Source organism: Melospiza melodia, chromosome 4, assembly GCF_035770615.1.
Source record: "Melospiza melodia melodia isolate bMelMel2 chromosome 4, bMelMel2.pri, whole genome shotgun sequence".
In the NCBI taxonomy this organism is placed as follows: Eukaryota; Metazoa; Chordata; class Aves; order Passeriformes; family Passerellidae; genus Melospiza; species Melospiza melodia.
Window position 1 is genome coordinate 57,254,207 of NC_086197.1, and position 27,531 is coordinate 57,281,737.

Consider the following 27,531-nt stretch of genomic DNA (forward strand, 5'->3'; position numbering starts at 1 on the left):
TTCAAATGCAAGGGAATATTTTCTTTTTACAGAAAAAAAAACCCAAATAAAAACAAACTAACAAAATAATAACAACAAATGTTATACCAAGAATACTCTGGTTTCTCATCAGCCTTTCCAGTTTGAGTCATCTTACTGTCATGCAGTGTGCTGCCTCATGCTTGCTTCCTCCAGCCTCACCTTCTTCTGCAGAACCCAGCCGTGACCACAGCCTTTTAGCCACGTGCTACTCAAGACTCCCTAAGAGAGGAAGTCCAGCTGCCACAATGGATTAGTGGAGACTTATTTTTCAGTGCTGCCACTGATCCAGTCCCATACTGGCATTCTGTTGCACAGTGGTTTGGCAAATGTATTTATCAAGAGGCAAAAGCTACACTGAGAAGAGGGACTTTTTTGCCTTCTCTCCCATGCAGTTTGTTCCTGTGAGTTAACACTGGGTTTGTCATCTCTATTGCTCTTCCCCCCTTCAGTACTGTCCAGGTTAAGACTTTTGAGCCAGTAAGGTTGTTAATTTAATTTTCCCATCCATAGAAGCAGTGAGGCAGGTCCCGCAGTCCATGGCTGTGCTCCAATCCACTGTGACAACAGGAGCTCGGTGTCCTCCCAGGGAAAGGCAGCTCTCCAGAACCTTCTCCTCACCATTTAACTAAAAGGAAAGAAAATATAAGACTTTAAGGAGATACGTTTCTGTGGGGGCAATGCACCTGACAAGACAAACCAAAGCCTGATAGAGACTCTGTATCTCTAAGAGCGTGCAGAAAGCATGCTAAGTAAGCAGAAAATCAGAGAGATACTAAGATATGTATAGCACACACGAGAAAGGAAACTTCCAGTCTCACTACAGAAGCATTTGCTCTCCAGCAGCTCAACTTTTGACATCAACTGAACTGCAGTAATTGAACAAGGCAGGCTAAGAGCATACACTGATGAGAAGCACATAAGCCTAAGCTATAGCTCATGTTGGTTCAGGTGCTCTGAGTGCCCCAGATGCAAAGTAAAACTTCCATCTAATCTGCCTTGCAAGTGCATGGGCATGTGATAAGTAACACTTGTTAATGAAGCACAGAAATTTGGGCACTCAGAACCATTCAGCCTTACCCTTTGTTTAATTTCAGTACATAGTAAGGAACAAGGATCAGGCTGGGTCTAATGTAGAATCAGCAGGCACAGAAGGCAGATTGAACATGAGCACCAGTCAACAATCATACATTTTGCATTGAACTGGCATGCATCCATACATCAAAAAAGTAATTAAAACTTTGTCCTAGTCATTGAACACTAAAAGCTAGGCTTTAAGAAAGAGCACAAATACTCCAGCTGTAGGACCCAAACACTTGCAGTACACTCACTACACACTGCTAAAATGCACACTGTGTGAAACTGAGCAGCAGCTTTGACAGAGCCAGGATGGGTATGTGCTGCTTAAAAACTTCCAGAGGCTGCTGTTGCATCCCTGTAATTAACAGAAGTTTGTATGGATATTTAAGAGTAGTCCCCATTACTTTTCAGACTTACCTTAAAAATGACTCCCCCAGTAGAAGAACATGTCAACATGTAATTGCCCTCAGAGTCAAAAGCAAAAAGCCGCCCTCGTGGGAACTGGACTTGCTTGTAGCCACTGTACCCAGACAGAATAAAAGGACCTGTAGCTTCCCTGGGAAGGTCATACTCAGACACCTTCAAACCACTTTTATGGATGTTCCACTGAATAAACTAGAATGAGAGAAAGATAGGAGAAAAGCCTATAATGAAATTAATTGGGATGCAAGTGCAGTTGCCTTTTTTCACTTTTAAGCAAAATAGTGGGTGTTCCTCAATAGAAGATGGCATTCTTGATATCTCTACCTAAGTGGCTATATTATTAAAACACAGGCTGCAAAGGCTGTGAGACTGCCTTCTATCCAGGCAAAGATATGCACCTGCCTTCCTCAAGCACTACTGCCTATGTGTCTTTCCACACTGCGTGCAGTACTCTGGTGAGAATTTGCTTTACTCCTCAGCCAAGGTCCCTCCCTGAGCCACACCTCTCTCTACTGCTGAAGACTATGGAACTGCAGAAATTGAAGTGTTTATTATAAATAATAATAAAAATTGCAATAACAATTATAAAGGGAGCTGCTGACGACATTTATGCAAAGTGGTCAAGGATATGCCTCCCTGTGAATCCCAAATCTCAAATGTGGTCATCTCAGGGGCAGAGAAGGGTCATCCTCACATGGATTGTCTAGGAAAAGGATGTCACCAACAAAAGGATTTGCACACAAGGTCAAAGACAGCTCCAACTATGAACACATTTTTCAGCCACTCTCTCTGCAGATTACCTGGAGCAGGGTGCTACTGCACACCTAAGACTGCAGTTAGCAGCCCACATTTCATCCAGAATCTGAACATATTTTTACAATTGTCCCCACTATATGGAGAAGACTCCAGAAGTAACCTCTCTGCCAGCTGAGCAGTAGGAGGTCATCCCCAGCCTACCTTGCCATCCTCTCCTATGCTGTAGACTGTGTTCTCATCATAGCTGAACTCCACGGAGTAGACTTCCCCATCGTGTGCCTTCCAGCTCATGGCGCACCCGTGCTGCTGCATATCTGAGGGGAGAGCAGTACTGAGCACTCCTCCTACTCACACAGAGCTGAGGTGCAGAGAGGGAGGGAGGCCTTTTATGTTCCTCAGGTCTCTGTGCCAGCCCTCCAAACCAGTCCCAGCACCCTGTGCCTATACTCCTGCTGTCACTTTGGCCACAAAAATCATTGTCTATAACTACTGGACTTTACAGGGCTGCTCATACACTCACTGACAACTGCAGGCATTTTGCATCCAAGCACCACTGGCCCTCCTCCTCCCCCTGTCATCCTGCCCATCCTCCCACCTGCTGACAGATCTATCCTCCCAAAGACCTGGGACTGCAGCCTCCACTTGCACCAGAGGCAGATTCCCCATTCAAAAGTAGGAGGCCCGAGTTGCCTTTATAGAAGGTTCAAGAGAACAAAAACCTGAAGAGAACAAATTGCTCCCAAAAGGAGGACTGATGTGAAGCCCTTGCATTTAAATAAAAGGTCTCACATTAATTGCTTTCCTCACAACTCAGCCTCCAGTGGTACTGCTCTCTGGCACAGCACAAGACCACATGGCTTAAGAGCAAATTCACTCTCCTCTTCAGCAGGAGAGAAACAACGAATCCAGCAGCACTACCAGGGTCTCCAGCCAATGTACTCCAGGAAAAGTCTGTCAATTCACTCCTGAGAGCTCCTGTGGAGACAACAGCTTCCACCTTAGTCTCCAAGCATATCCTAATGCTGCCTCCCTGCTATAGGCAGCCAGCTGAGGACTAGGGACCACCTCACTACTCAGTTTCACAGAAATATTTAAGTTAGAAAAGACCTCCAAAATAATCAAGCCCAACTTTAACACTGCCAACTGCACCACTAAACTACACTCCTAAGTGCCACATCTGTAACATCTTTTAAATACTTCGAGGGATGGTGACTCCAGCACTTTCCTGGGTAGCCTGCTCCAATGCTTGGCAATCCCTTTGGTGACAGAAGTTTCCCTAATATCCTATCTAAACCTCCCTCGATGCTGCTTGAGACTGCTTCCTCCCATCTGATCCCTTGTTACCTGGGAGAAGAGACTGACCAACACCTGGCTACAATCTCCTTTCAGGTTCTTGTAGAAAGCAGTAGCGTGTCCCCTCAGTCTCCTTTTCCCTAAGCTAAAGAACCCCAGCTCCTGCAGCCACTCCTTATGTGCTCCAGACCCTTTACCAGCTTTAGTTTTGTTCTTTGGACATGCTCCAGCCCCACAATGTCTTTCATGTAGTGAGGGCCCCAAAACCCAACATGCTGTTTGAGATGCAACCTCAGCAGTGCCAGAAGCAGGGGGACAATCCCTTCCCTCATCCTGCTGGCCACACTATTTGTGATCCAAGCCCAGATGCAAGTCTTGGCCACCTCAGAGCTGGCTACCAACCAACACCCCCAGGTCCCTTTGCACTGTACCGAAGAGACGAACAATCCCATCTGCAGCCCCGGTGACCAACAGGTTGCCATTGTGGTTGAAGGCTGTGCAGTTAATGGCAATGGGCTCAGGCTCCAGGGAGAACTGCAGCTGGAAGGGAAAATCTGCATTAATGCTGAGAAATGGAGCTGGAGGTGCTGAAGAGCTGAACTCCAGGGGAAGGAAGAAAGAAAATGGTATTTAGTAACAAGAACTCTGGTTTGGAGCCCTACACCTCTAATGACTACAGACTTCAAGGTCTGGCAGCAGCATTGTACTGTGACACTAAACCAGCAATTCACCTCAGCCAAGCCACAGCTTTCTTGGCCATGGCCTCAAGGTTGCAAAACCAGCTTCTGGCAGGCATTAGCTTGAGTATGTTGCTTTCTCCTACATGTCAGGGACAGCACTTCACTTAAAAACAGGGAAGGCAAGGGAAACAGCAGCAACGAAAACCTTTCAGTACAGCTCAACTGGAGAAAGCCTTAGCAAAGCGTCATTCAATCCACTTGGGATATTTCCAGTCACAAACTCTGCAGCCAGGATAGAAACAAGGCCATGGACTATTCTGAAGAATTCCTCAGAAAAATCCCAACACACCAATAAAACAAAAAACTTCACCCAATCCAGCAGCTACTTACATTATTTATTTTTATCCTGAATGTGACAGAGGGGAAAGGAGGAAGGAGGAAAAAGAAGGGTGTTGAAAAGAAAGTCAGCATAATTTAGAAAGAGGGCTCCTAGACATTGAAACAGAAGACACTCATTCTCAGCAAGCAGACTGAGAAAGGAAAGAAACCCAGCAAGTACCTGCTGTTTCATTGTTTTAGTGTCCCACAGTAGCAGCTTCCCAGGAACTTGGTTCATGCTTTTGCCCCCAGAGTTGATTACTGAGAAGTCAATGTGGGAGACAGGGCTCTGGGCTGCTGCAGAGCAGACAAAGGAGGCACCACTTGGGCTGCAGGCAAGCGAGAGGATCCTGAAACACAGGCACATGGTCTCAATCACCTCTCTCCTGCAGCTGCCTCAAGCAAAACACTCACCTACGAGCTCTCCCATTAAGAGTCTGCAAGACAGGGTGCACTGTAAAGCAGGGCAGATTCATCTGCTTAGTTTTTGAGTGTCTCTCATTTACCTAAACAGTTTTACACTGCTCAGGCAGGGACTGCCCTCTAGATGAAGGCTGAATAGCCCTGCAGTTGCAGAAAAGCAGCAGGAACATTAAGATGTTTACTATTAAAACCAACATCATTTATTTATATACAAAAAGCAGTATTCCAGAGTTACCTGGGCATGTCTTCATCAATGCTGATTTCACAGAGATTCTTCTTTGCTTCTGTGTCATAAAGACGAACTGTACCAACCCCACTGCCAAGCAACAGCTTGAAACCAGCAAGGAAGCAGATGGAAAAAGTGTGAGTGAGCAGTACAATGATGCTGGCCAACAACCTCCAAGACTTAGTAATTTTTTTTCTATTTATGCATTCAGACTAAATATAATATTACTCCATTATGGTACATCCTGTCTTCCTGTGCAATCACACAGTGGGACTATCCCAAAGCCACAGAAGTCAGAGTAAAAATCCTGCTTCCCAGTGAGAAAAAGATCTAACAGGCACCAAGATGGCATAAACACCACTGTTTAGATCATGGCTCAACCCTATGGGATGCAAAACATGTATGGAGTCTCAATGTCTACGGGTCCAAGTAAAGAGAAGCTTAAGATTATTAACTGTGCGCTAAAGAGAAATTCAAGCAGAAGCCAACTCCTTTCACCCATGGGAGGATGAAATCATCCCGAAGAGCTCACACGTGCTTTATCAGTAGTGTTACAATTTCAATGAAAATTTAAGTAATGAAGAGATGCATTATAAAAGAAAATTGAGCAAGCCATATCTTTGTCACTTCAGTGCCTAATTTGCTGGTGAATCCTACATGTATTTCAGAATGAAGAATCCTTCTGTTAGCAAGAAGGAAATGAATTCCACAAAGCAGAAGAAAAATCATCAGAACAAAGTGCAACAACTGCATCAACAACTTGCTTTCTAAAAGCCAAAGAAGAGACAAGCTTTAGCACCAGTTCTTCACAGGTGGCATTCTGGGGTTAGCAAACCACGCACTGTCAGTGCCAAAATGCAAAAAATACTGCCTCATTTGCAGGCCAGCCTTCTCATAGAGCCCTGCATCTGCCAAGGGAGGCCATGAAACACTAGAAACAGTTCAAGGACTCAAAGGAATGTGTATCATTTAAGGCTCCTCTCTAGTAACAGAACTAGAGAAAAAGGGCTATAGGAAACATTTAAACTTCCATGTTATTTAAACAAGATCCAAGCTCCTCATGCACACACAAACCCTCAGCTCTTAAGTCACCAGTCTAGAACTGGCCATGGAGCTTTTTTCACACTTTTTTATGCACAAGTAAAATGCCATCCCCACAACCCTGTTTCCCCTTCTCTGCTGCTGGCTCAGAGTATGAGTAAAGGTCCACAGCTCTCTGCTGCAGGCCTCCCACAGGCTGTTGCACTTAGTTGCCTCTGCCTGTTTACAAGTTGCTGAGTGATCTGTGTGAAGACAGGCATTTCTCTCAAAGGCACTGCTTCTATCCTGCAGCTGCACCCACACTGCACTCCAGAATTTCTGTTTCAGGGCAAGCAGTGGTGAACTCCTTACTCAATACAAAGCATACACTTCCCATTCAAGCTCTTTTTAGACCCTGGAGGCTTTGGTTCCCTGTGGAAATTAACTGCTGCCCCAACATGCAACATGTTGCAGCATGGCCCCAAATCATCTGCTGCACTTCCACACACAGACTACTCACCAGCCGATCACGCTTGGTGGCCCATTCCAGGGACAGCAATGGAGATTTGGAAATGGATGAAGCTTTTGTTTGCATTATGGGGTTAAAAGACCAGACTTTGATGACCCCATCCACATCCAAGCTGGCCACCCTCCGTCCAGAACAATCAACCCTGTGTGTAGAATGAAACTGATGGGATATTCTTCTCCCTCAAATTCGTAGATGTAACCCACTAATCCTTCCTTTCCTGGCCACACACCAGTTCCTCGTGCAAGAATTTGAACTTCTTTGCACTACTTCCTGCTCACTTCACAGTAACTGGCACAACAAAGCACACTAAGCTCCAGACATAAAGCATAATGCCCTTAAAAAATACCTGCTTTCCAAGAGACTTTCCTCCTGGCTAGCATTGCCCAGTCACAAATATCTCTGTTCAAAAATCTTTGTCCTCTCTCACATGTAGCACAAGCTACATGCTATTTTCAGTCACACCAACCTGACTGCCCAGCAACTGAGAGTACATATCCAATGTGCTGGACAGAACAGAGGCTGGCAGAAAGAGGGCAGACACAGTTGATCCTTCTGCAGAGGCTGCTACGGGACAGCCCTCCCTGGCAGTGCCTTACCTGCAGTACATGATGGATGAGTGGTGCTCCCCATACTCCTCCTGGCTCAGGACGATGAAAGGCTGCTCCTGCCGGACCCCCACAGCCTCTGCACTGCCGCCAGGCGTTCTGGCTGAAGTCTCTGTTTGCTCAGCATGCAGCTCTGAGCATGGTTCTGCCTCAGCTGTGTTAGTATCTGTTTTCTTCTCAGCACTTTGGCCCTGAAGGAAGAAATCCTGTGTGAAATACAAGGAAGCAGCTCCATATCAAGCTCCTCAGCTACCCCAGGCTGCTCGGAGAAAAAAAGAAAAGAAGCTGCAACAAAACAGAAGCACTGTCAGCCCAACACTCCTTCTGCCACAGACCTTTCTGAGTACAAGGACCATGTGTTGCACAACTGCACTATTTAATATGATCTGCTTAGTTGCTGAGTCCCTTATATCCCCCTCCATGTGCCAGCTATATACTTTCCTGTAAGAATGAAAAGAACTGCAACATCTCTAGCATACCTCAGCCAATATCAGAGGCCCATTTACATGCTATCAGAGCTCAGATTCACAAGAAAATCAACATATTTCAAGGAATTCTTGCATTCAGCAATATAAGTTAGGTCTGTATAATATGCAGTTCAGCAAACCTGCACAAAAACTTGGCTCTCAAGCTCCAGTGGATGGACTATCCTCATCTGCCAGAGGTTTAGACTGTGCACACTGCAGTCACCACTGCAGCCAACTGACTGATGACAACAGTAGAGCTGACACATGAGTCCAAAAGCTTAAAACCCAATTTGACAGGACAGACAGAACAAATGGAGTTTTAGGAAGTGACGGTATCTGAATGAGACAAGATCTGCACTGCAGAAATACTTGGAAGCAGCTTAGTCTTCCCTTGCCACCAGAAGTTGAACAAGAAGCAGATACAGCACATAAGGTGGTAAACCATCTGCTAGCATTCTTTTGATAAACCATCCTCTGAAAGCTAAGTGTCCCCAAAATGGCATTGGTATTGATGGTTATGAATTCCTGTTCTGTAACACATGCTTGCCTAATTTACAGTAGCTTCTCATCAGGACCAATGGACCAAGCCCTGCATAATCAAATCATCTGAAATCACAGAGCTGGATTAGACTGGGAAATAAATCCAAGAATTATTCTCCTACTTAATGTGGCAAGGTAACAACCAGTTAATGGCACTCACGTGACAGAAAACCTTTCAGTTTCCTTTTTGTTCACATGCTTTGAGTACAAGAGAAAGTTAAAGAGTATCAAGCTTCCCCAAGAGCACAAGGACCAACCTTCACACATCCCAAAAATCACTGCATTAACGTGGAACATTCTAGAAAAAGGGAAGTGAAAGGAAACTTACCAAGAAATTGGGCTTTGCAATTTTCCAACCAATACTAAAAGTGTTTTAGAAGAACCATGAATAAAAAAGTTCTCTCAAGGCCTTGAATGCTGAGTGATAGAGTAACATCTCTTTAACCAGCACTCCCACACACAGAACAGCCACAAAGGGCCAAAGGGCAACAGTCTCTCAGCACTGTTTCTCCACGAGGCAGAATGTCTCATACAGACAAAATAACAAGGGCTGAGATGTTGCCTGTGCTCTGCACTTTTTGACAACATGGCTGCTGAAAGCCAGGCAACACACAGGTGAACAGAAGCAATGTGCTGACCTTCAGCAGTTAAAATCCAGGACACAGTTTTATTATTTCATTAGATTTTAAAGCAGGGCATACCCCCAGGCAAACTGCAACAGTAAAGTACAAAAAACTCCAAAAAGTAAATGTTGTTAGGAAAGCAAGTTCCATTCCTATCCAGGAAAATTTTATATTAGTTTTTATTGTCCTACACAGGGCCTGTACAAATCAGCATAAGAACCTACAGGAAGAGAACTCACTTTGGCTGGATGAGTGAGCCAAGTTTATTACCACCGAGGAATGGGGATTTTAACAAGGTATTTGAACACAACCATTGAAAGTGAATGAAACCTTAATGAAACCTCAGGACCAGGCTGTTGAAAAACACAGAGACAAAAGAATTCTTCTTCCACCTGAAATGCCAATACTGATTAACTTCCAGGGACACAGAAATAAACCAAGCGCAGGAGTTGGATTAACAACAAACATTAACCTTTGATACAGTTATTGCTGACTAGCAATTCCAAAGCTTAAAGGAAATACTTGCACTTGTTTTACCACTTAGTTTTACAGAAATGCAAGCCTTCTGCCTCCCAGCCCTGCAGTGCTGACCAGTACCTGGAAGGTCCCTTTTGACAACAGTTCTTTCCTTTCTTTCCCGTGCTCTTGCAAGCGCTTCTGCCGCTGCTGCAGGGAACTGGACTCGCCTGCCACCAAACCACTGAAGTGGCTCTTCCCATCCTTAGAGCTCACTGCTCCTTCTTTTCCTTTGGCACTCTGGAAAGCAGAGAAGTGACTGGGCAAAGTTATGCTTCTAGAGGCTGCAGAACAAAGAGCAAAAGAAGCAGCAAAGCAACCAAGCACCTGAAGGACTCCCCAAGCTCTTAGATAACAACAGCTGTTCTTGTGCTGCATTCAGGCCCAGCACACATTTGCAAGGCAGGAAAGGACATTTAATTTTACAGGTGGAAGCAGAAGCTTGGAGCAGTGCCATGTTGCAAGTTAATTCCTTGGAGACTGAGCAGCTTTGAGTTGAGAATTACCTGGTGATTTGTTGGTTCTTTCTTCCCTAGCAGCATACTGCTAGCCTGCATTGGAGAAGCCCCACTTGAATGGACTGGTCTGGAAGGGCCCTTTTTACTTTGGGAGAGGAAGGAGGACAGAAAGCCTCCCCGGGACTGAAGAGAATGTGCTGTACTCCTCTGGTTGCAGGTCATATCACTAATGAAAAACACAAAACATCACCAAATGGAGTATGAAAGTGTAGCAAAGCAACCTGCCCAAAGACCACCCAGTTGAGGGAAGTGGCAGCTGTTTGAACCACTGCAAGACAGATGTTCATTTGCAAGCCACTGCACCACTATGCACTAAAACCCTATTTGAAAATATCCTGTTAGTGCCTGAAGCAGGTCATTACAGTTACTGTAACCAAAAGCTCACTTCTCAGAGATGCCACTGAGACAGTGAGCTCAAACTGTTGCTGAATCCCCATTAGAGCCACCTAAAACTCCTTCCACTCTATCTGGCTTGTTTAGAAAGACCCTAAGAGAAAGGCAGGGGAATTCAGATTTCTGTAGGACTTATTCAGATGGGATTCCCAATTCATAGCACAAAACAGACCTACTTTGAGAGACATTCAGCATCCAATATTTCACTGAACACCCTTTGATAAACAGCAAGTTATGTTCAACAATTTTATGGCACAAGCCTTCAATCTCTTAAAATCCAGACCCAAAGAAAATAAGAGAGCTACAGCCCATTTGTATGATTATAAACACCTCCCTTCTCAGTCCACAATGCCAAGAGCAGCAGCTGCTTCCCAGAACACAACTGTCTGACCTCACTCTGCTACAGCTTCCTCTGAGAGCAGAGCAGCAGCAAGGACAAGGGGAATACAATGATCTTCCTATCCACTCAGCAAGGATGGAACTATTCTACCAAAGCTGGGCTTTGGTAGAAGACACGAAAATAAGCAACTGAACTGGTCCCCAGACTAAGAGATAAGCTGCACATGCAAGAAATGCCACTTCTTAGGCAAGTTTTTCTAATTCAAATGGAGAAAAATAAATACAGGAATAAATTACCCCATCCCTCATGTCACACTCCTCCATACATGCAGTTTAAAAAATATATCACAAGCTAAACTCTGCAGCCTGTACTGTGCAAAGACTGCAGAGCTGTCACCAAGATAGTTCAATTAACACTTAAGTCTACCTAATAAGACAAATTTTAGATTAAAACATTTTGTGTGTAGTACCTGCTACAATTTCTATCTGTCACTGGCAACAGGATAATTTAATCAATCTTATTCCTGTCCTGTACTGGAGTAAAAAAATAACAGTTAGAGAAGCTGTATCACTGTGTATGTTGCCTAATTTCCAGAGATAGGCACAAAATAGACGTAGCCATAAAACACACTTTTAACTGCAGCAAGTTCATGAGGAAATCTGTGCATAACTGAGCCTCACAGAAGAGAAGCTCTTTCTCCCTTGACTTTACAAAAGCAATAAAACATCCCTGTGTAACAAGAATCCCTTTGGGTCATACAGTAACAGTATCTACAAAACAACACAGGGCCTTCACCTATGGCACTGCAGGCACTCAAGTAAATTGGAATCAACAGCCAATCCACTTCACTTGAGCAATACTGCAGGCACTGCACTGCTGCCAGTGCCCTAGATGCCCAGAACACCTCAGTGCAATGCTGACAGCAGAGCAGAATCACTTCCATGTGTGCTTGGGCTCTCACTGGTTTGCAAGAACCTCCCAAAAGATGGGAGAGATACCTGTCATGAATTCCATTAAACCTACTTAGGTCTGCCTGGATGTCTTTCTGCATTGAATCCCAGGGCAGGGGACATGGAAATGGCCCTCCAGGAACCTCCCTGACCCAACAAAAGCAGCAGAGCCTGTCCCCAGCTCTTCTCCTGCAGGCACTCACAGCTCAGAGTCCCCCAGTCGATCCATGTTGGCCACATATGCAGGCAACTTGTGATGCAGAACTGTTTGCTCCACCTCCAGTTCCTCTTTCTTCATGCGGGAGGATTCAGCCTGCAGAGCAAACAGCTAGGACAGGAGAAAAGAGCCAAGTAAACACAGGGTCGCTGAGATTCACCTCCTTCCCACTCACTGGAGTTGTTTACTCCTTTTATTTCAACAGCTCTAGAAGGGCGGGGAAGGAAAAAAGTTGCTCTGACTGGCTGAGCACCACATTAGTCCAATTAGTCAAAACAATCAGTACTTCAGGCCCATGAAACTGGAGCCTACTTAGAACCCTTCATTCCTCTCCTGGGGCTGGCTGTGGGGACATCAGTGGTGCTGGGAAACAGGAGCTGGGCAGGGCAGAGCTCACCAGGCCCTCTCCATGCAGGCAGTTTGAGGCAGGGCAGGGCAGGCACAGAGCCTAGAAGGTAATCTCCTTCCCACAGCCAAGGGCTTGCTGGACTGGCAGGGTGCACCAAGGTCAGTGAAACCAGGTCACCCTGAAATCCAGCTCCATACCCTGTGCAACTCCTTCCCAAGCATGATAGTGAGATTTATATCCACATTGTGGAGAAAGAAAATCATCTCTTTTTCCCTTTAGTAGAGAGGGACCGCAGGATGCAGCTTTCTGGAACAGATGTGGTTTATGCCTGTGACTCTTACACAAAGAGTTCCTCAGGCTTTTCTGTTTCTGTACGTTTGTTTTTCAGATATATTTCTTTTTCTTTTTAACACATTATTTAAGGAAAGAAAATACAGGAAGAAAAATGAGCTTTAGAAATCTTAGCTTGCTATTTATGTATTTGCATTGTTTCAGAGGCATGAAACAGAGTCACTACTTAATTTCAGCTAGCGTAAAATTCAGTATTTATTGACATCCTTTTTTAAAACCTGTATTCTAGAGGTAGCTGGTTCCCCCTCTGACCTGAGGAGTTGACTAAAAGGGAAAGTCTAGTTTTATTCTGTCAATTTGTCAGAAAACTTTAATCCAGACTGCAAATGATATCAGCCAACATGCAAAACACAAACCATAGGTTTATTCCGACTAAAAGTAAATAATAGAAAATTTGAGGAAATGAAAGAGCTCTATTGCAAAACATATCTCATCTTCTGTCCCTACTCACTGACCATCTTTGCAGAACCCTCCTGTCAATGTTTGACTGACCTTCTAACTCCATACAGTACAGAGTGACAAATCTTGGGGTTTTTCCCAAGAACTGCCTCCTTTTTGAAAGCAATTATTCTATTAAACTTCTATCTCTAGGACAGTGTTGAACAGCTATTAAAACAGTACAAACAGGAAACACAATATACAACAATGTTTTGTAACACAGGAGGTATAAAGCACAAACTTTACTGAAGTATTTATACAGAAAGAGCTTTTCTTGGTATGTTTGAGGAAGTGAAATTAAAGTTCTGCTTACATGAATAAGCCTTCCTACTTGTATGTGATCATCCACATGTGATCTATAGTTTAGAAAGTTCTTAAACTGAAGATTTCACAGATTTCTCTAACAGAAGTTATACATGGAAATGACTGACCCATGTTACACCCTCCTTTCCCTAAGTATCTGCTGATGACACTGTCAAACACAAGACATGGAGCTGGGCAACATTTTGTCTGAACTAATGGACCCTTCTTATGGTTTACTGTAAGATCTAGAGCTGGGAAACAGACACTCACAATATTTCCATTAGTTGGTCCAAATTGCTTTAAGTACATATCAAACATGGTGAAGGGGCCATTTCAGAAGTAACAGTTTCTGTCTCTTTGCCAGAATTTACAACCCATTTCTATTGCTTCTATTTCTCTATCAGCTAAAATCTGGAAGTGACTGAATACTATTCACAAAATCAGCCACAATTCCTTTCCAACCCATTCTATAACTCTACGACACACATCCATAACCTGCTACCAGTTTCACCTTGTTTTAACTTTGCAGTGTAACAGAAAACAAGTTTGTATAGTATTCAGTCACCTGTCAGACAGCACAGGGAGGAGAGACAATCACCTCCAGCAGAGGGACAGGAATATCCTAAACACACATTTCACAATATGATCACAACCCTAAGTTTACTGGAAATAACTGAAAGATAAATCAAAATAAAAGACTTAAAGAATCTGCCTTAGAATAACTCCACCAAACAAAACAGTTACAATGTTTTCAAATGGATGGAATCAACTTTACAAAACTCACATCACACAGTCAGCAGCTAAAGAGTGATCTCAGTTCTGACCTTATGTCGCAACGATTCATTTTCTTCTTGTATGAGACTGGTCCTGAGACATTCAGCTTCAAAGTTCAGTATGACTGGAACTGGTATGCAATGTTAAAGAAAATCGAGGTGATAACTTGTGTGCACCTTACTTAATCCTAAAAGCCAGCACTCCATACTGGCCACTTATCTGTAAAAACAAAGCTGCCCAGTCCATACAATTAGCAAAAAATATGTGCACAACCAGAAGATTAGCAACAGCTTAAGTAATTAAGTCAACTTTTCATTTTGCTGCTGCACAAACTACTTCATGTGGACTTTGCAAGGATTTTTAGATTGTTTATTTTTAGAGTCAGAAGTGCAGGGCAAGACTAGTTCTATTACTGCTTTACTGTACACTGAACGGTTCAAGATGAGCTGAATTCCAGCTGCAGCATAAGCCTGCCCATCACCAAACAAGACAGAACTCTCTAGCGTGGGGCTAAAAACTTATTCCTGCCAAAAATCTACTGCTCTATTATAATGAGCTGTTACTAGGCAATATTGTGAACATAATGTACCCAAGGAAGGATCTAACAGCAGATGCCAGTACAGTTATGGATTATGACCCAAGGCTGTATGACTGTTTTGTACTATGTCAAGCAAAGAGTAAAACCATTTCAGAACAAGATGTGCACAAGATTTCTAGTCACTAGCATGAGGATGATTCAGCATCAGCAACAACCACAATTGTTTTGCCCAGGGAATACCACATATCATCAGATAATTGAGCAGTAACTATTCCAACATCCTCTGGTAAACACCAACTTTCTATTAAGTCTTGGCTGTAAAAAATCACCTGAAAGCAGGAAGTTCCATAATACTATATCCTTGGCATAACTGATCAAAGTGTAACACCAGGGCAAGGGAGATGCAACTATTAGTTGCAAAGAAGGATATGCATGCACTGAAATAAGACGCTCAGGAAGTTGTGCAGAGACACGATGAAGGTATCTGCCCACTGCCGTGAGAAATAGGTAGCAAAGGTGGGGTTGGAGTCTGGAGCAGGGAGGAAGGGCAGGACAAACCAATCCTTCCACTCTGCCTGGTTCTGGAGCTCGGAGGCCTGCTTGAGGAAAAACTCCTGCGCCTTGTCATTGCGGCCATTCTGAAACACAGCAAGAAGAACAGGGCTCACACTCCGGTAATGCCACCAGATTAGGTTGAGGAACATTTGCTTTTTGTTATGAACACAACTATTTCCACCACCTTGACACAACAAGTGGCTAGTTACAGATTCACCAGGAAACAAAAGAATCCCAAATATGGTAGGAGAAACTCACAAATGTACTTAATCCAAAAGACTTCTTTCTAGCCACCACAGTCCTATTTAAAGGCTGAGACTAATCGAACCAAACACACTGATTTCAGTTAAACCAGTGCAGAGTGCACTGACATGAGCATTCATACACAGGACCAAAGTATAATTCAAATTGCTACAGCAGATGCAGCTTGAAAGGGTTTCCAACTGACACATTATTCAGACAGGACTGTCACACCTCAGGGTAAGCACATGGCAAAACCAACCATGAAAAAGCACACTTCTAGTAAGATGTATTAGATTTTGACTCCTCCACTAACACCTCGATCTCCAGTCAGGGAATGGAACCAAGAAGAATCAAGGGGAGAATATAAATCGACTTTCCAGGGTTTGAACAGAAAAAAATCTCTTTCATTTTAAGCTCACACATGATTTTCTGTTCTATTCACAGCAAGCAAAAAGACATTCATTTTCTCTTCCACATTTCCTTGTTCCAGTTTGAACATTGTGATCTCTGCCAGTATCTAAGTTAACTGAGCCAGACTGAGCTAGCAGTACTGTTACCCTTTCTGAGGGAAACCTGTCTTTATGTGAGTGTGAATATCTTGCACCCAGCAAACCACGCTTCCCTGTTGCCCGAGTTTCCTTATGCTGCACACAAGCTTGTCATGTGAGTCTGCACCAAACTCCTGATCATGACACATGAACTGCAGGCCTGGCAGAGTCTCACAGAGGCAGTTTATTGCTTTGGTTTCAGAGACCAGGACCTTTATAAAGTAGCCTAAAAATGAAACCCTACCTGGATGGCATGGACCAGGTAGTATCTGAACAGGCTGGTTTTCAGCTTGTTCACCGTTGGCCGGTACACGTCCTCCAGGCGGCTGAAGAGGCGTCGGTCCAGATAACTCCAGTAATCCCGCAGGGCAGCCAGGTCGTAGCTCTGCACAAACTGCTGCAGCTGCTCCACTATCTTATCCACCTAGAGAGGGCAAAACAGGAGCACTTCACTCATGGGAGGGCTCCTGAGGCACAAGACTTTCTGTAACTTAGTGCTGAGAAGCTTTGACTATACAATCCTTATGCATTAGCCATTTTCTAATCCTGGAAACACTCTGCATTTTGCATTAGCATTCTTCCACTCTGCAGCACTTTGCAAATGAATGAAAAAGAAATATGGCAGAGCATAGCCAAACAGATTTTGACAGAAATATCACATTCTGTTGAACCCAACTGATGGATTTTTTTGCAAGCAAGCAAAACTTTCCACCTCCTTTGAAAGCCTGTGGAAGACAATAATAAAAAAATAATGTGATTAAACATTTAAAATTCAAGTGCAGCACCTGAAAAAAAAGTATTACTTTTAGACTAAAAGGAATAATACCTGCATTTAGCCAACAGAAAGAGGAAGTCAGTTCTGCTCCATTGCAATTTTTGAAGTACCTTTATCTTTAGTAACATCATCTACTAACAAGGCAAGCATAAAATTTTGCAGAAGAATTTTTTTGTGTCATTATGTCTCTTTGGAAATCATTTCTGCATTATGAATAAGGCAGAATGGTAGTGTGGGAATAGATTTTTTGTTCAGTGGTTTCTGATGGCCAAGACAGGCATCAGAAAAAGAAAAAACTGCATCCTGTATAAAATTAAACTAAGGCTGTTTAATATGTGGCTTGCTCTCCCATCATCACTTAGTATCTTAGGACATCCCCAACTTTTATCTCCGTGGCTTCTGGCAGATATAGAAAACTGAAGTTTGTGACTCCAGCAAACCCTTCTTGGACAACAATTCAGATTATGTCACCAGCAAAGTGCGGGTGTTTTAAAAAATAAAGGCGACATGCTTTATTAATGATGAAGTAGTGGTCATATTGCTGGTCAAAGAAAAATCTGACTGTTCAAAGCACGACATTCAAAGCCCAAAACTGTTGCTACAGGAATACGAAACATAATGGACTGAAACTGGATTTTTGAGACTGGCAAATTCTGTGACGAGTTAGTCAAGGCAGCTGGTACTCAAGACATACAAACAAACGAGCGGAGCCGCAAAGCCGCTGGATGAAAATCCCATGACCGAGAAAAGACGCAGGCAAAGGAATGCCTTCCTGCCCTCTCGTTCCGCGGCTCTCCTCCGTTCTTCCCTTCTGGAAGCCGAGGAAGCGCGGGCGGGTCACAGGTCCCCAGCCGGCCGGGCTGCCCAGCGGGGCGGGGCGGCTGCCGGGAGCTGCAGCCCCCGGCTCAAGGCAGGCGAGGGGATGGAGCCGCCGTGCTGCGCTGACGGGCCCTGGAGCCGGGCGGGAGGGGAGCGTTCAGCCCCGCCAGGACCCTGCGCGTCCCTGAGGCGCGGCAGGGCGGCCGGGCGGCTCCGGGATGCGGGGTCCCGCCTGCGGGCCGGCCGGGCCCCGGCGCCCAGCGCAGCGCGGCGGGGAAGCGCGGAGGCTCCGAGGGCTCCCTCCGCCGCCAGGCCCGCTGCCCTCGCCCAGCCCCCGGAGCGCCAAGAGGCGCCCGCGGCCCGCCCGGGGAGCGCGTCCTCCCAGGGGCGCACCCGCGCCCAGCGCCCCGCCGGCAGCGGGGATGCGCTCGCCACTCACCCGGAAACCCTTCTCCCGGTCCGCCTTGATTTCGGCGTCCAGCTGCTTCAGGGCGGCGGTGAAGCCGCGGAAGAGCAGATACTCCCGCACCAGCTCGTCCGTGCGCTCCGCTGCCGCCGCCATGGGGGCCCCGCGGCGCCGCCGGCACCGCCCGCCCACGGCCGGGGCGGGGCGGGGCGGGGAGGGAATGACCCGGCCCAGACCAGCTCCAAGCGGGACTACAACTCCCGGCGTGCCTTGCGCGCCTTTTCCCTGCCCCACTCTCCACCCCGCTGGCGCGTCCAGCCCGCGTTTTTCCCGCCTTCTGATTGGTCGCCGCCGGGCGGCGGCTGCGCGCCGATTGGCCGCCCGCCACGTGCGGCTGGTGTTGCTCGGCGCGGGCGGCGGAGGCGCGGCGGCGCTGGGGGCGGGGCGCGGTGATTGACGGACGGGGTGATTGATAGACGGAGCGAGCGGGCCATTCCCGAGGCTCCCGGCGCGGCCCCTCACGGGCTTCCCCCGGCCGGCCCGCGCCTCCCGACCTCCGCCGGAGCAGCAGGGGCGGGCACTCTTACCTCTGGGCTGTGCTTGCGGTCGGTAGCGAGGCAGGGGGCATTAATCCAGTGGAAAGCCGGGAAGGGCTTTCCAGGCGGGCGCCTCAGGCTGTGGCAGGCCTGGCTGGGCCTGGATCTGGCCCTCTCGTGCAAGAGTATGTCTGGTATCGTTGCCCACACCAATGTGTCACAGTTTAGTGGGAAAAAAAAAATCTATGTTGTAAAGAAGCCTGTCATTTATCACCAGGGAGCAGAGGAATCTTAGTGCTTTGTGAGGCAAGCCCTGGATTTTTCCATGGAAATGAAACATAAATCATTGTAGGGAAGGGTGCAGGAGATGGGAGGCTGGCTTCAGCTGGGTTGCTGTTAATTGTTAGTGGTGAATTAGGTTTTAGTAAGTACTTAACAGGCAGGTATCTCTCAGGCAAAGAAAATATTTCAAACTCCATGATTTTCTACAGAAAGATAAGCTCTTGTCAGTCAGCCAGATTTTTTTTCTTTTTGTCTATCCACTGTGCAGGCTGTAAGATTTCTTTCCCTTCACTTAGATATTTATTCAGTATAAACAAATGTTGCATTGCAGCTTTCAACAGGCACAGCTGGAGACTGTAGGAAGACACATGCCAAAGCGAGTCTCAATCCCCTGAGACACCTGCAAGAGGCAGAACACTGCATGGCAAAGCAGCACTTGCCACAGGCACACCACTGGGTTCCTCTGGCAAGACTCTTCAGCAGCTTGCGGGGAAGAGTTTTATCCCAGTCAGACAGCTGTGCCTCGAAGGTGCGAACAGTGACTCTTTCTCTCTGCATCATTGTTGTACATGAGCATGTTCACACTGAGCCAGGCTTAGCCTCAGTCTCTGAGGATGATCACTGTGTCTTTATGGGTGCCAGTATCTATGTAATTTCACTGTGTGCACCTTTCCTGGATCTCTTTATTTAAAGCTGCCAACTCAGCCTAAGCGAGTTGTCCAGTTTGTAGTCCTGGGTCATGAGTTTATCATGTGCCTTATCTTTTCTTACAGGCTTTTTTGCAGCATTTTTATGGCTTTGCATTTTCTTTTATAGTATTTTGGAAACAAACCAAGGGACCCCGTGATGAAGCTGATGTCACAGCATTTTGTTCTGAAATCAGAGCAGTGAGTTTAGGGACAGAAGGAATTAGGGGAAAAGGAATAATTCGTTCAGCTTTGTGAGGTGCACTCTGTCTTCATGACAGTGGAAAAATAAGTTCAGGAATAAAAACAAGCACCAGTACTGTTTCTTGGTCTCAACTAAAGGAAGAAACTATTTAAGCAAAATTGTTTATAAAGATGAAATTTACTTGAAATACTACTGAAAAGACTAAAATTACCATGCTCAGGCAGAGGAGCAAACCTCAGGAGTATCAACCCAACTCTGCAACTGATTCTTTTAGTTCCACTGGTTGCCTTCAGTTTTCCAGTTTGTAAAGTAGAGAGAGTAATGATTGTTTAGGACAGGAATTGTCCCCTGAATATGCTAAATCCCACTATATGTGGCTTGTGCCTGCTGAGTCCCTTAGCTCTCATGTATGTTGAGGTAAGAGTTCAGTTTGCCATGTTTGAGCAAGACACAAGCTAACCTGAAGTCAGCAGGATCCCCAAAGCCAAGACTATACAACAACTTCCTTTGCCTGGTCTAAGGGGGCTGTGTTCACATGCCAGTCCTTGAAATTGCTTTTTCACAGTGTCTCGTGCCCCTTGTGTGACTCTTGGGAGCCAAGGAAGTTTAATATCTTTAAAAGTCTCAATACAGAAGGTTGCTTGTAATCCTAGTGCTTGGTGCCTGGCTAAAATACCCGGCATGGAAGCTCTGCAAGGTAGATATGGATGGTCTCACCATGCACAAAAATCCTGAAATATTTTGGGGTTGCGTGTGTTTAAATGCACTGGCCATATGTTTTCAGTTGTATTTGGTATAGATGATGGAGGAATGATGTGCAGCACTGAAGTTAATCCTGTTAAGACACACTTTTGCTAGGAGAAGCCTTTGCCACGTTTTATGCTGCTGTAATCCAGGTTACAGCAATGTAGAACATGGCAAAGACTTCTCCTAGCAAAAGTCTCGTGGGAAATCATCAGTAAAATCTTATGCCTTAAGTTGGTAGGCATCCAACAAGACTTCACAGCATGGTATTTCTGGACATGCTCCAAGAAGAGAACGATCCAAACAAGACCATTTGCTGATGAAAAAGATCTGAGTTAAGTAACAAATGTCTGTGTGACGGGGTGTTATGTGTATGTGTTGTATAATAGATACCCAAATATTTATATTCCCTATTGAAGTTTACCTTTTTATTAATTCTTTCCCCTTTTCATATGTATAAGGGTAGCTAGTGAAACAACACTATTTTCCCAATATATTTTCCCAGAGACATGGAAATTACTGAAGATAAACATGAAGGAGAAGCAAAGCAACAAGGGCATGTTAAAACATGAATGTAGTTAGAGCAGAGAACAATCAGTTCTGTTTTCTTCTTATGTTTAGTATCAGGTTTTGCGTAAGGCTAAGACATCTATCCAGAAGCTGGAGCAAACCTTGTGTTCTTTGCTGAAGATGAAAGGTAACTGTATGCAAGTATTTGCTTGGACAAAGAGCCTGAACTTGGTTTTTATGTATTTGTTAAATAGGGACAGAAGTACCCAGGAATTGTGCATTTAACCACAGCCAGCTTTGGGTTTAGTCATAGCAATAAGTAAGGGACAGTGAGAAGTCTGTCAATGCACTGAGCACTGAATCTGTCTCAGAAATCCCCTCTGACTCAGCCTTTCCCAGCCTAGGTGAAGGGAGGAAACAATTCCTGCAATCCCCTGGCAGCAGGCCATCCAGCCTGAGTACCCTTGGCAGCTTCTGCCCAGCAGGTGTGGGGCTGGCATGGGTGCCCAGGCTGCATCCTTAGGCTCCCACCCAGAGCCTGCTGCAGGAGCTGTGTGCTCCTCGTGGCCACTGCAGGGTGGCACAGTGCCAGTCACAGCTGTCACCAGCACCCTGCCCTGCCAGAGCTCAGACTGCACAACAGCACGCTGTGGTGTGGGGTAAAAGGATTTCCTAGGGTAGGAAATGGGAGCCTCTGAGTGTACTCTGATATAAATGGTTGAGAGAGATGCTACAGTTTTTTCTTTCAGCGTGGCAGGCCATCCCCATGCCCTGCTCTCTTACAGCCTGTGTAACTGGCCAGTTACACTGGCCAGCAGGTACTGTCTGCACTGCTGGGGGGCCTCACACCCCCAAGAACGTGCCTTCTGTTTAGTACTGTGGCCACTGCCTCTGCTAACAGCAAGCACGACCAGGGGCTGATAGTACAGAGGCTTTGGACAGGTTTTTTTGTCCCTTCAAGTGTCCAAATTCCTGTCAGCTAGAAAAAAACCTGCTATTCATGTGACTTGTACCTCCAATAATTTGAATCAATTAGAAGTGTCAGTGCTTAAAATGAACAACCTCATCTGAACCCACATCCTTGGATAACCCATAAAAGTGAGTCACAGGTAGAAAGAATAATTTGACAGAGCAAAATTGAAAGGATAACAAGCAGGGAGGCTGGTTGAGAGGAGTTTGAGGCAAGCTTCCCCTTGTTATGTACTCTCATATATGTAAAATCCATACTGCTTGTGAATCACAGGCTGGATGTCAGGGTTTCTCACATGCAATTTGTTCATTATAAGGTAACCAAATTCTGTATTGACTAGTGTGTGCCCAGAGTTTGGTTTGCAGGTTGTTTTCACCATCAGTTCTGTAAAATCAATGTTAGGAAGAAAGCATTGATTCTAAGTTCCTCAGTGTTCATAAACTCCCAGTAGTGCTAGTTATGTTCTAGGAGAGACAGATGTTTCTTCTTTCACATCATTTTTGCCTAATGAAAAACTCTGACTTGTGAAGAACCAGTTGTTGACAGTGTTCTGCTGGGTTGGGGCTGAGGGTGAGAGAGAAGCCAAAAGTGCCATTGATGTGACAGTGACCTTTCTGCTGACAACAGCCAGCTGCAGTCTGGAGGATGGGAGCCCATCCAGCTTGGAGGAAGTCAGGGAGGAATATGTCAGGAGGCAGTTTGGCAGTCAGAGGTAAGGGCTTGTACCAGTCAAGAAAAAGATGATAATATTTTGCACTTGCTTCCATCCCAGCATCTCTGAACCTCCTTGTCATTGCTACTGTATTTCCAAGCAGAGGGTTTTCCTCATGAAGAAAGGACAAGGAGGTTTCACCTGGACTGCTGTAATCCCATGGAGTGCACACACATTCTAAGCATGTTGTTGTTCTCATTGCCAGTCAGTGCTTGTATTTTTTCCCCTCCTATTTTTTTCCCCTCCTATTTTTTCCCCTCCTAGCTGATCTCTGGCAAGGATGTCTCATTGCCTTACAAGCAAAAGGAGGAAAAAGCTGGCTTGGGAGGAATGCCCCTAGGCTCTGGAGTCTCCATGACGAGGGCGTTATTAATCCAGTTGAGAAGTTATTAATGTGGCTTTCTTTCCCTTGTGTTCTTTCCAGCACTACATCAGCCTCAGAAGATATGAGTGAAAGTGACTCTGCCATCTGGTATTTGCTTCAAGAATGTGAAAAACAAACCCTGGAAGAATATGAGAAGCCAGAATTGATCCAGTTTTCAGACACTTTATCCCCAGATCTAGTGGAATTTGAACGGTAGGCGCACCCCATATTGCCTTCAGGTTTTTCATTTGTTTGCAATTATCACTGTGCATCCAAGCACTGCCTTCCATGCAGCCCTGCTGGAGCATGTGTCTGCCTCACAGAAGCCTTGTGCCAGCAACTGTGGCCCTGCTGGTGATGAAGCTGAGCACTTCCTAAGTCCCTGCAGCTTGCCCGTGGATGGACTCCTAGAGCTGTAGCAGCCCCCAGCTTTTCAGGCCTTGGTAAATCCCTGAGGATTTTTCACCTCTTAAGAAAAAGAAGAAAATTTCTTTCAAGTGTGTCAGTCTCTGTGTTGCCACACTTCACCACTGTATCCCTGCCATGGGGCTAGATTTAGGAGGGTAAGAATTGCTGCACCAGATGAATTTGCCAAGAGTCTAGCTGTATGTGTTCCAGGGAGGTGCAGGAACCAGAGGTAAGCACATTGTTTACCTCACAGGGATGCTCATCCTTCCTCTAATGGCATTGTTAGGAGGAGCTTGAACACTGTTGCCCCTTCCAGAAGCAGACCCTTAGCTCCTGGCAGCTTGGAGTACTTTTCTAGTGGGATCAGAGTAGGGTAAGGCTGGATTCAACCAAGTAAGATCTTAGAGTCCTCAGCCTCGGGGCTGCAGCACAGTGGTTGTCTGGAAGATTCCAGAATGCATTCTGCAACAATGCAAAATTGTCTGCAGCACTGGGGAAGGGGGGAACCTAAACACTCATGTGTTACACTTAGAGCTAGTGGATGGGGATGTGTAAACCCTTTAAGCTCTTAAATGCCTGATGCAAGACCTAAAAGTCAGACTACTGTTCTCATGTCAAGTGTCTATGTATTTTATTTGGAAGTCATAATGGTAAAATTACTGTTTTTTTCCGAAGTTAATGATACCTTAAAACCGAGTATTGTACTCCATGTACTTCCCATCCCTGTCAGACAACACCAGGAGGTACTTGGAGGTTTTCTCCTGCATTTCCAACAGGATAAACGATTATTTGATTGCCAAGGTAGGAGAAATAGATGCATGTGCCATCTATCCTATACCATCAAGCAGTGAATTTCACCCTAACCATTCCACAGTTAACAGCATGCAGTGCAGGAGAATCCAGAGCTGCAGCTGGCATCTCTTCCATGGCATCACCACCACAACCAAAAACTTCTGCAGTTCCTTCTCTTTTGCTTTGAACCGCTGTGTATTTCTAAAAATCCCTTTGATCACCGGGTTTTTTCTCAAAAGGAGACTGCAGCTGGACCAGCAGATGGCACCAGCTTCCCGCTCCTTCTCTGCTTTTGCTCCTGTTAGAATTGGAGGTGGCTGTAGTTAAGGTATCGTTTAGAAGACCTTGAAAGGTGCTGAATCAAGATTGTCAGGATTAGAAAAATCTGCTTCATCAAAGACTGCACGACAGAGCCATAAACACCTGCCTTTCATGTTCTTTACTGACCAGGTAGACCAGGGCCTGTACTGTGTAGACTCTGGCACTTATCCTGTAGTCCTAGGGCAGGTTGCATTTGGTTTGTTGCTAATTCTTGTCAAAAAATGACTTTTATAACAGGCATAAAATGACAAGGACTCTTCAGCAAAGAAAGCAACAGCCTTTTGGTGACCATTTAAATCAGATTGTTTGGGAAGCATCAGAAATGCTTTGAGCTTTGGCTGACTTTTTTTTTTTCCCACGTTCAGCAGCAGGACATACCATGGTAGGACTTCACAATACTCTGTCCAGTGCAAAATGTGGTTGGCTCCTTCCCACTGGGAAGGAAATAGCTGACTCATGCATCAAGCTTAATTTCTTTAGCAGAGCAGTCTAATGCTGGTTCATGTTCTTCTGCTTGAGAAATTCCAGGTCCTTTGTTTGGAGCTGGACATCCAGAAACCTTAGTGAGTGCAATACTTAACATGAGAGCACTTATTCCCCTTCCAGTATTTTGTCTCCAGCAGTGGTGGAAAATACTCCAGAGTGTGGAAACTTGGGTTTAAACAGGTTTATGTTTACCTACAAAATTATATTTTCAATATTGGTTTGCTGGAACAAATATTTACAAATAAAAAAGAATTATTTCTTTTGAGTTACTTTCTCATACAATACAGTTCAGTTAATCAGGAAATGTGCTCATGTGGGACATCTTCCAAGGAATCATTCTGAGCCCAAACATAGTGCAAATGACTGCTGTTTGTTTATCTGCTCTTGGTTTATACTCCTTTGATCTTTTTATTTTTGTCTGAGACTCTCTAAGCATTTAATTAATGTAAAATAACCTTCAGTGCTGCTTTCTGAAGTAGACATTATTATCCTGTGCCACACAGTGCTAACAGAAGAAGCAGGCTTGTTCTGAGATTTAGTCACTGGGTTGAAATTATCACCCCTGTGTTCCACCACCAGTTTCACTACAGACAGCATAGAAGTCAGTGTTAGATGTTCAGTGGAGGAAATGGAGCTCCCATGGATAAGTCAGAGCATCCAGACCTGGGGCAGTGTCTGTCTGTCTCTATGTACAGTTCCTAATGGATCGGGATACAACCTCAGCCAGGGCTTTAAAGTGCAGTGCAATGCCAGTAAATGAGTAAAAAGTCACGTGCAGTGCAAAAGGTTCAAAGGATACAAAGGCAAGTAAGTGAACATATATTAAATTCCAGAATGAGGTTTGCCTGTACAACCTGCAGTGCCTGGAGCTTCTGTTGTGAGGCAGTCCTGCTGAGGCTGAAGCTGGAGCCTGCCTTTTGCAGATGAAATTGTCAGTGTTGGGCACCATTCAGTAATTGTATGAAGTCTGGGAGGCAGAGTCAGTGAAGTATGGATCACAGCTACTCCCTGGTGTCCTGCTGATTTTCAGTAGATGGCTGCCTTATAGCCTGCTCTTAAGAGATGCTCCCTTTCCTTTCCTTTCCTTCCAGATACCTGTATTTTTATAAGCACACAGTGGACCTGCTGGTAGAGCATGGAATTGTTTGCACCGGAGAGGTGCCTCTTCCTGAGGTCTCCACAGCTATTTCCCATCTCTGGCAAGAGCTTTCTGAAGAGAGCAGGGACAGCATCTTGCAGTACTGTAGCCAGAGAGATTTCCTCATGGATCCCAAGGCTGCTTGCCCAGAGCCTGCTTGCACTGAAGGTAGTGTGAGGGACAGCGGAGGTAACAGTGAGGAAGCCAGTGGTTCCTCAGTCTCCACACCAGAGGAAGTAAGTGCTCAGCAACATTCATAGTCTGCCTCTGAAACTCCAAGCTTTCAGATGCTGATTGACTCTGCAGCTTTTAGTTGCAAGCATACAGTAATTGTAACTACATTTTCTCAAGATCATTCAATGTGTACATGGAGACAATAAGCAGTTTTTGAGTAAGTGTCTGCACCAGATTTTCTCTTGGTGAGATACCTAGTGAGCTACAGAAGTGCAGTGGTAGTAATCCTGTTAGTCTCCACTGACTTGTGGAGTTTCTGTGCTAAGTAACAGTTCAGTTTGCCCTACCTTGGTCCAGGGACAGGGAGCAAGAACAAGAACTACACAGTTACTGTGCTCTGCACATTCTCCAAAGAGCACAGATGATGTAAATCCAGAAGGGATACCTAGTTTGCCAAAGCCTCCTGTGTTTTGGGTTGGGTGGGGTTTTTTTCATCAAAGCACTTGGTAGCAAAGAGAAAGTATTTTTAGACCAGTGCCAGTGGTACAGGGCCAATGACTGCCTGTACCATGCACCTCTGCAGAGCCAAGAAGTCAGTGACTGAGTAGACCAGAGCATTTATTAATAAGAGATTGAGTAAATAACAGCCAGTTCTATCAATGGTTCCTGGAGCAGTGACTGCTGAAGTAAGTAGCTGCTTGAAGAGCTATGTGTAATTTGATTAGCTGCAAGGCAGGGACAGATGTTTACCTTTAGCATGTAAGTAAATGGCATTGGCATGTTCTTTTTGAGTCACAGGACACAACTGATATTGCTCATTGCCTCAGGAAATGTCATGGAATGTTCCCTGTGTGGTATTTCTGGCACAGAGAGTGTGTGAGCTGCATTATGGCAGAGTGAACTAATGACTTCAGTGGTCTGGCATAAGGAGCATCCAAACTCCTTTGCCTAACTGGAGTCAGTTTTGGAGAGACAGATCTCCAGCCATAAGCAGCAGTCCACAGTTGAGTCTCTAAGGCACTGATACAATTCATGATTTTCACTGATTTTTTCTTTTTTTTGGAGATGTAATGTGAAGTCTAATTCCTAGAGGTTGAAGCACAGGCTTA

General features: G+C 45.2%; 2 protein-coding genes across 2 annotated transcripts in view; one reads left to right on the forward strand and one right to left on the reverse strand.

The window, feature by feature from the left end:
• Positions 1-18,275, reverse strand: WDR91 (WD repeat domain 91). The gene is made up of 15 exons (XM_063154782.1): positions 18,128-18,275; positions 16,339-16,518; positions 15,179-15,386; positions 14,261-14,343; positions 11,982-12,106; positions 10,084-10,261; positions 9,659-9,817; positions 7,423-7,622; positions 6,818-6,968; positions 5,287-5,381; positions 4,810-4,978; positions 4,002-4,110; positions 2,479-2,591; positions 1,516-1,713; positions 1-646 (listed from the first exon to the last, which is right to left on the reverse strand). The coding sequence occupies exons 1-15, from the start codon at positions 18,248-18,250 to the stop codon at positions 482-484; spliced, it is 2,256 nt and encodes a 751-aa protein (XP_063010852.1). The 5' UTR covers positions 18,251-18,275; the 3' UTR covers positions 1-481.
• Positions 18,249-27,531, forward strand: part of STRA8 (stimulated by retinoic acid 8) — a 15,634-nt gene continuing 6,351 nt past the window's right edge. The window contains exons 1-7 of the mRNA XM_063155863.1: positions 18,249-18,482; positions 18,571-18,699; positions 19,244-19,441; positions 21,169-21,244; positions 22,655-22,739; positions 23,164-23,316; positions 26,202-26,484. Coding sequence (XP_063011933.1) covers positions 18,249-18,482; positions 18,571-18,699; positions 19,244-19,441; positions 21,169-21,244; positions 22,655-22,739; positions 23,164-23,316; positions 26,202-26,484 — 1,158 coding nt within the window. The remainder of the gene's footprint in view (positions 18,483-18,570; positions 18,700-19,243; positions 19,442-21,168; positions 21,245-22,654; positions 22,740-23,163; positions 23,317-26,201; positions 26,485-27,531) is intronic.